This window comes from Drosophila busckii, chromosome 2L (assembly GCF_011750605.1).
Source record: "Drosophila busckii strain San Diego stock center, stock number 13000-0081.31 chromosome 2L, ASM1175060v1, whole genome shotgun sequence".
Lineage (NCBI taxonomy): Eukaryota > Metazoa > Arthropoda > Insecta > Diptera > Drosophilidae > Drosophila > Drosophila busckii.
In genome coordinates this window covers 12,837,081-12,846,301 of record NC_046604.1, presented here as the reverse complement: position 1 = coordinate 12,846,301, position 9,221 = coordinate 12,837,081, and the positions used below count along the sequence as shown (strand labels likewise).

At 32.8% G+C, this 9,221-nt stretch overlaps 1 protein-coding gene across 1 annotated transcript; it reads right to left on the bottom strand.

Moving 5' to 3' along the window:
* Positions 1 to 2,830: 2,830 nt before the first annotated feature.
* Positions 2,831 to 3,466, bottom strand: LOC108604778 (speckle-type POZ protein-like). The gene is made up of 2 exons (XM_017994378.2): positions 3,352 to 3,466; positions 2,831 to 3,291 (listed from the first exon to the last, which is right to left on the bottom strand). Exon 2 carries the CDS (start codon positions 3,266 to 3,268, stop codon positions 2,834 to 2,836), a length of 435 nt encoding a protein of 144 aa, XP_017849867.2. The 5' UTR covers positions 3,269 to 3,291; positions 3,352 to 3,466; the 3' UTR covers positions 2,831 to 2,833.
* Between the last annotated feature and the right edge of the window lie 5,755 nt (positions 3,467 to 9,221).

Here is a 9,221-nt window from a genome sequence, read left to right as displayed (position 1 = left end):
AAGTTAGTTGGCTATGCTAAGCAAGTTAATACAAATAATATATTTAGTGTCTAAAATATTGAAATTAAATTATTAAATATTTCAAATATTTTATAGTAAATTATAATGCAATTTAGTGCTTAAAAAGTAAAAAATTAAACTTTTTTTATAATGATTCTTTTGTATTTATTTATTCGCATATCCAAAATTTATAAAAATAAATACAATGAAATTATTTATTGCGCGTAAACTTTAAAAACTAAAAGTGCTTGCCATACTCTTCAAAAGTAAATTTCAGTTAAATTTAGCAAGTTCAAAATCTTTATCAAATATGCCAAAAATAAATAAAATAAAATTTAAAAAAGTTCTTTATATTTTCTAAGCACAGCTTACAAAAATAAAATTTTAATTTTACCTTAAAAGCTTTTAAATTTTCAAAATTTTTGCGCTTTTCTTTCTCAATTAACTCTACATTAATTTTAATATTTAAAATTTGTCAAAAAGAAATAAAATTATAAAAAAGTTCTCTACCGCTTACATTTTGAAGCACAGATTACAAAAATAAATTTTTTCCAATTTTTTCCCCTTTTATTGAATCTCAACAATTATGTTTCTCAAATATCTCTACATTAATTTTCAAATGAAATAAAATATAGAAAAGTTCTTAACAGCTTACAAAAATAAATAATAATCTATACAAAATCTTTTGAATTTCCAAAATTTTGGGCTTTCCTTTCTCAATAAAGTCTATATAAATTTTTAAATTGTCAAAAATAAATCAAATTTAAAAAAGTTACAAAAGTAAATTTTAATTTACTTCAATGCTTTTGAATTTCCAAATCTTTCTGCAGTTCTCATACTTGTTGCTTTTATAGCTAAGTTTAATAACTCTACATAAATGTTAATATTTTTATTTGTGTAATGGAAAATGCCACAAGTACATGCGTTAATTCCAATTCAAACGACTTACGCTCAATTTTCAATTTCACTTTGACTGAAGTGAAGAGTATGCCTGATTTTAATCTTAACAGCTTTGTTGCCTGACTCTTGCAGTAAATGATGCCACATGCCACATGACGACGTCTCAAGCAACTCCAAAAAATTTCTCATACAAGTTGCAGCCCGCTGCACTGTCGACGTCTAAATGACACCAATTTGATTTGTTTGGGTTATCGTGAGCTGTGTTATTGATGCAAGAAGTTGTTGCTAGCGCTGTTTGTTGCTTGTTGTTGTTGTTGCTGGCAGTCAGCCCAATGTGCATATTGTAAATTGTCTTTATCAATTTCAAATGTGCTAGGCGGATTATTTATGCAGCTCGGCTACGCATAGATAAAGTCTCGAGACTTTAAGTTGAATATTTTTGGGTCAACTTGTACTTAAGCGGCAACGCTGTGGCATGCTGACAACTTCATACGCTTTATGCTCATGGGCGTAACAGTGAGCGGGGGGCGTGTGCATTTATGTTGACCAAAGTAAACAACAAAATTAGTGCACTGACAATGGAACTGCAGCATGTGAGTATTAAGAATGTGCATTGTGTGAGTCGAAAGGACAATAGCGCGTAATCAGCAGCAAACACCCCCTCCGCCCGCCCCTGTGCGCGCACGCCCCTTGCTGCGAAAACAACATTTGTATATATTTTTAGTTCGTAGCACAATTGTGCTAAAATTAATCGCTTTAGTCCACAATCTTTTGGTTATAACTGTAGCATATACAGCTGTTGCCTCACCCCCGTTACCGCTCCCCGCTCCCCTCACTAATGCAGCGTATCTAAGCCTAAGCAACAATTTTCTACGCAATTCAAACATTTGACACTTGAAGCAAATTGCTTATGCATTGAACTTTCACTTTCCACTGTCTTTAATTAATATTTTGCTAAATTCCATATATTTTTGCTTGCTTTTAACCCTTTTTTTGGCACATTTTTTGCTAATGTTTTTTGACAGTTGCATGCAGGCAAAAGTGCAAAGGGGTGCGCGGGCTAAAGATTTATTTACACTGCGTGTTGAGTTCGTTGCCGTTCCTAATCGAAATGGATACGCCAAGTCGCTGAATGGCCAATCATAATTTCATATTTATTTTGTGAAATTATATTTGCTTTAGTTATGAGTGAAACATGAAGCGATAAAATCAATTTATTAAAAGAAAGCAGCACAATATTTTAGCTTAATACAAATGAATAGCCCCACTATATTTAAATAAAGCTATAACATTGAACATTGTTAAGACTTTGTCGCATTTTAAGTTAAACAAAACTCAAGGCAAAAACGTTATTATGTTGCTTATTTTAATGTGGCTATTAATTGATAATAGATTTTGTTTAAAGCCAAAGAGCATTTAAAAATATGATTAACGCCAACGCGTATGCTTTTGACCAACTTACAGTAGCGCATGCCAAAACGTTGATAATGATGATATTCAAGATATATAATTTTTGTTTTTGCTGGGTTTTTTTTTTTTTTTTGCATAGGCGAGGCACTGTCCACTTATAAGGCTATAAAGTGTTTAGTGTCAAGTCGTGTATTTTATGTAGACGCCAAGTGCTTTGCAAGCGTTGATGGCGCATTGTTTACTTTTTATACACTTTGATATTTTTAAAGGGTAAGATGAAGGGTATGCTGAAGCTGTGCAAATTGTATGTCAGATTTATATTTTGTTGAAAATATATATGTGTATAAAGCTTTTCAATATGCTTTTCAATATTAAACACAAAAAGTTACATTCAAACTGATCTTAAAAATAATTATAAGTTGGAAATTGTGTACGTCATCGTGTTCTCAATTAAATGTCTAAAGCAAGAATATTTAAATTAAATTTAATTTCAAAATTAATAAAAATATGTAGGAAAAATATCTCATACACTTCTTTTTCTTTTTCTGGTAATTTCTACGCAAATTTCATACTTTGCTAGTAAATATTTTTGTACTAGCGCTCCATTAGTTTCGCTAACATTCTTCCAACTTTCAGTCGCTATAATAGACTTTTCATTTGATTTAATAAATTCGACAGCGACATCAAAAAGTTTTTTTGAACTGTGCAGTTCGGCCAAAGCTAAAGCAGTCCCAGCATTCTCTATGTTAATATTCCTGATGAGCGAGTTTGCGCAGCTATATTTAAGTCTAGAGAGCTCGTATTTATCAGCAATGGCCAACAGCCGTCCATTATATTTATCCAAATTAGGTGATGTGCCAGTGTAAATAAATTGAAGCATTTCTTTGATTACATCCGCATCGAAATCGGCTATCTCCACCCGATTCAGCTTCGACTCTTCCAACTGATGACTGAACATGGCCGCAAAGACTTTGGAGCGTGCTGTAAATAATTTATGACAGTTACATTTATAAATTTAAAAAGTAACCATTTAGTTCATACCTGACAAAATATTTTTATGCGCTGGTATCTCTTGATTATCGGCAGATACGATTGTTACATCGCTTAATACATTTGTATCAAGCAAAGTGGCAAGAGAGCTGCCAATATCCAAAAATGCCGTTTCCGAAGCCGAATCATCAGACGTTTTCTTTGTATGGAATGTTAATGTGATTTTACAATTTAAAGGGATACAAATTTGACTCATGCAACCAAGGATAATGAATTTGTTAGTCGAATTAAAATCCTTTTTAATATTGTCATTAACTTCAATAGTGCCCTTAAATTTCACTTCCGGTGGGCATTCATAATGCAAGCAAATTTCCTTACCAATTTCAAACTTAGAGCGTGGTATAAGTTGAAAATAAAATTGAATGTCTTTTATCGAAAATTTTTGAAAACTTTGAGCATTTAAGTGTTCCCATTCACAACGGACTTTAGCTTCGACGGTTTCGGTGGCAAAATTTTTTATATCACATTTAACAATCGACATTTTAGGAAAACTTTGAATGAAGCAACTCGCACGCTTTAATTTCGCAGAATAAATGCCGAATGGTGTGGAGTGTTGGAGAGTGAAAAAAAAGCTGCTCGCTAAAATGAACCAAATCATTTGCTCAATGGTTCACTTGAACAATACAAATAGAATTTTGGGGTCGCAATAAACATTTAAATAAATTTGTTTTCGCATTTTGGACGATAATTTTAATTTATGTATTTTAAATTAGTTTTAATTTTATCTATCAAAACAATTAAATGATCAATGAGAGCTAGCTTACCAAACTGAGTAGTGATTACCCAACACTAATTGTAAAGCATTTGAAAATAGATCGTAATCGTTTGAGAACTTTATCGATATGTGTTGTAAAATGACTAAATACAATCGGAACAGCTTTAAAATCTTTATTTTATTTATATTATAAATTCTGCATATAGTCAAAGTGTATATAACAGTTAGCTGCGGCAAATTTGAATGCGTTCACTTGTTTTTGTTGTTGTTGTAGCGACTGTACTTGGCTGAGGTTGAGGCTGGCCACGCCTTGTTGTTGAAGTCATGAGTCATGACTAGTGAAAAGTGAGGCACACACACACACACACACTTGGCTTGAGGGTGAGGCGTGAAAATCAGTTGCGAGCTGAAGCGTTAATGACATTTGACATATCGCGTCGTTCAACGTTCCAACGCTTCACTGTCTCTTCTAATGACGAATGTGTTGTTATGCCAGCTCAGCGACATTTTCAAGTGCGCAAGCGCAACTTGCAACGCACAATTTGTCACAAATCAAAAGTAAGGCACATGCATTGAAAAAATAAAATTACCTAAAGGGGTTGTCTTTCATTTTTAGTAATTCATCAAGCGGCATTTGCAACGCTTTGCTTACACTGTTGCTGAAGCGTGTCTGCAGCACGCCTACTTTGTGGCAGCTGCCACACACGCACACACACACACAGAACAACACGCGTGCCACATAAAAATCATTGCTCTACATATGAAATAGCTTACATCCTTTTTATTCGTAGCTGTCCTTTGCTAATTCTGTTGTGACACAAATTTTATGTATCTTCGTTTTTACTACTTGCCCCACAATTAAACGCAATTAGCTGTTGCAAGCAGCAGCTGCTACACATACAAAAAGATTCTTTACAAATATTATATTTTGAGTAAAAAGTTGCGACTGATTGCGTTTTGTTTCGACCCCAGGGAGTCATGCATTTTTTATGCAAAATAACATAAAAATTTTATACATTTTTTATGTTTTTTTTTTATGTATAATGAGCCTCAACCCTCAAATAAAATTGCAGCGAACTTGTTACACTTTTTTAATAAAAATAAAATTAATTGTAAATGTAAGAGTTGTAAAAAAATTAAAATTTTAAATTTTAAAAAAATTACAGAGAATAATTACAAAAGTATATTATAACAAAAAAGTAGTTAAAATGAATTAATTGAAAAATATAAAATTTAGTGTTGCTTGCACAAATAAATAGGCACAAATAAAATTAATTAGTTGAAAAATTTCAAATTTAATATATAGGCAGCCTATAATAATTCTATAAATTTTTTATGTTTTTCTTTTTTACCTCAAATTACATAATTATAAAAAAAAATTTAAAATTAAATGTTGCAGCCTAAAAACATTTACACAGTCAATAGTAATACATCAAAAATACAAGTAAAAATCTTTATTTATGCTTATTCGCAGAGGCATAAAGATTTTGCTCATAAATATATCAAAGCTGGCAGCGTCATGGCATTAGCTCATCTTTGTCGTTGACCTTGACTCGCTTTTGAGTGAGACGCTGGGCAAAAGAACAAGCGGCGCAGTTAACGCCTCAAGCTGCGGCTGCGACTGCGGCTGCTGCTGTTGAATAGCTAAGCACACCTCTTAATTAATTAGCAAACAAGCAAATGTTGTCATGTTGATTGTTCTTTTTTTATTTTGTTGCTTGCTACAGTAGCCAAAAATAAATGTCGTTAACTTGTTGCTGTGGCAGACACAAGTTGCTGCTGCTGCAAGCCCTCGACCTAATTAACTTGAGCATGGGGCACGGTCTACAGTAATAGAATATGTTTGCAGTAGGGTGGCCTACGCTTTTTTATATTACTTACTCATCAGCCAAACTTGAGCAGGGCAGGGCTCAAAGCGTGGGCGCAAATATATGTAAAAAATTTAAGGCAGCGCCGCTGTCACAAAATTTACGTTAACATTAAAATTTTTAATATTTGTTGCATCCTATTGAATCATAGCTTAAGCGCTTATTTTTTGCGGTTGCAAATTTCTAATTGCAAATTGTTGTGTGCCAAACAATAGCAAAAATGTAAATTAATGAAGCATTAAGATTTGCAATGACAATGCCAGGCGAGATAATAGAAAAGTGAGCTGCTGAGGGGGGTGCGAGGCATTGGCAACTTGATTGCAATCAGCAATAGCTTTTGTGGTTGTTTTGCAAAAACCTCAAAAAAAAAAAAAACAAAAAATTGGGGTGGCTTACTTTCAAAAATATTCATCATTTGCGAACTAAATTAACGCACTCAGGCGTTTTTAGCTGCTACTGAACAACAGCGGCTAGGCCCAATCAACTATAGAATGCAAATAGTTGTAAGCCCATAAATAACGGCAACAACACGAACTTGCCACAAAAAAAAAAAACTAATACAGAGAGCCACACACTTAAACGTTAACGTAAACGTGGGAGCTGCTGGCATTCGCCCATATATCAAATGCACAAATCTATACAAAATAATATAAAAAAAAAACAAGTTAAAGTTGAGCGCAACCAACTTTTAAATGCACTTTAGCTACGGTATTGCTTACAAAAATTTGTATATTATGTGTAATTTATTTTAGATTTTTTGCGTCATATTTTGATCAAAATTGTGCGCAAAACTAAAAGCAAATTGTTGCTTAATTATAAGAACTAAATTTAGTTGCTCTAGCTCTTATAGTCACTGAGTTATAGTTGCTCATACAGACAAACAAACAGTCAGAATGGCTCAGTTTGTCTTGCTGATCAAGAATATAGTTTGCCACGCCTGTCGCTAGCTGTTACAAGCATTTGCTACAACTTTATCATACCCATATCATTTTTTGACAAAGTGTATTAAAGCAGAAACTATTTTTATGGCAAATATTTTAGGCTCGTGGCGGCAAATCAAACACGTTTGGAAAATGAAAATGGTGCAATTTTGATTGATTTATAATTGAATGTGAATTGTTGATAAGATTATGATAAACGACATTCAGCAATAGATATATATATATATATATATATATATATATATAGCGTAGCAATACCAAATTGCTAGCCAGGCCAGTTGCCAATTGACGTTGACGCTGAGTGGCGTTGACTTGGCCAAAAACAAAATCAAAAACAGGTTAACGAACCATAATTATATGCAGACCAAAGCGTGATAAAGAGCGAGAGCGAGAGAGAGAGCGCGAAGTGTTACGCCTTTGGCGTTGGCGGCATGGCCAATGTGTCTTTGCCTGGAGGCTAAAATCTTTTAGCCAGCTTCCATATGGTCAGCTATTAAACAAGAAGAAGCTTTTAAGCTACGAAGCAGTCGCATTTTAAATACGCTGCTACAATTCCAAATATTTAAACTAGAAATCTATTAATTGCATGCCTTTGCTAATTAGTAGCTCTAGCTGTAGCACTATAATTTGAATTGGCTAGTCTAGACTAGTGGCAGCTGTTATTAAGCCCTGCTAAGCATTAGTTGCAGTCTAGGCATTCAAATGCAAATAGAACTGCACAATAGAGAAAATAAAACTATGCTACACACTATAAATATTCAAATTATTTATGGCACAACATAATATGAAATATTAATATATAAAAATATTTGATTTAAAGTTAGTCTGTCCCTACATTTTCAGAATTAATTTATAAGATTTTTTCATTATAAAAAAGTTTGATTAAATATATAAAAAAAATATTTTTGATTAAATTCTAGCCAGAGCAACACAACTATTTTAAATTAAGTTAATATTTTACTACTCGACGACATCAATTTCAATATTGTCATCATCATCATCGGCATGTTCGCTTAGCTCGCTAGTGCTGCTGTCCGAGCTGTATTCATACATTAGAGCCTTCTAAATTATTTTTCAGAAACTTATTTAAAATATTTTTTTAATTCCCTTTGGCATTATAACAATTTTTTTTAGTAAATTCTAAGAAAGTCTAAGAACAATTCTGCATTCTAAAACGACATTATATTTTTAAAATGCGCTTACAATAAAATTGTATAGCTCTTTTGAATGTTTTTTTGTAATTTATATATATTTTTTTTATTTTATAGCAAACTGCTTGATGTGGCCAATGTTGTCTCATAAATTTCAGTTAGAGCATAAGCTCATAAAAATCGTATCGGCAAATCGTCAAATTGGCTTCAAAATGCATAATTTTTGTTCGCTGCTCGTATCGATATCGATTTACATTTTTTTTTTGTTAGCTTTTTGTTTTTGTGATTTTTGGTGACTTTGGCTTTATGCATAATAAAATCAATAAACGCACATTGAAATGTTTGTTGTTTGTGGAAAATTGTTTTGTCCAAGTTTTTTTTTTCGGTCTGGTCTGTGTTTTGAAGGCGACATTTAATTGGCTGATTTTTTGAGAGATTTTTTATTCAAAGCTGTTAATTTTTTGTCACTAGGAAATAGTTTATGTGACTAGGCCGTGCCGCCGCTTGAGTTTGAGTTTGAGAGTTTGTGAGTTTGACTTGTTGGCCGACTTTTAATTTAAACAGGAAATTATGAATGTTGGCAGCAATTTGTTTTGTAGCTGCAGCTGCTGAGTCACATGCCACACACACACAAGTTGCGCATATACAAAGGAGTACAATAAACTTAATTTACTTGCCTCGACTGTTGTTGCAACTACTTGTGTCTTATGTTTTGATGGCAGATATTTTACACGAGTTTCAGTTGCTTGTCAGGCATCATTAGCTGCCAAAGGAGTTGGCATTCGGTCATGCTTGCATTCAATCCATAATTAGTTTTGTCACAAGAGCCGCCAATCGACTCACTGACTGACTGACTGACAGATGTCCTGCACTTGAGGCGCTGGAGTAAGAAAATTGCATTGTTAATTGTCTTGAGCGCACTTTGCACACACACATTGAAGGTTATTAGTCATCGATATGCCCAGGCGCACCTTTAAAATTGCTAGCGTACACTCAGAAAAAAATTACAATATTGATAGCAATAAATTTTATTAATATCGAACAACTTATGCTAAAATTTTGCATAATAAAATATTTAAAAAAATATTTAAAAGTTTTTTAAGCTTAGCATAATATTTTAAAATAGAATAAAGTATTAATTAAGACCTTAAAAATTGCTAGAGTACACTGAGAAAAAATTACTATA

What these genes read in the sequence shown, in the direction of transcription:
- LOC108604778 (XM_017994378.2), bottom strand. Translation starts at nt 3,268, where the DNA reads ATGTTCAGTCATCAGTTGGAAGAGTCGAAGCTGAATCGGGTGGAGATA.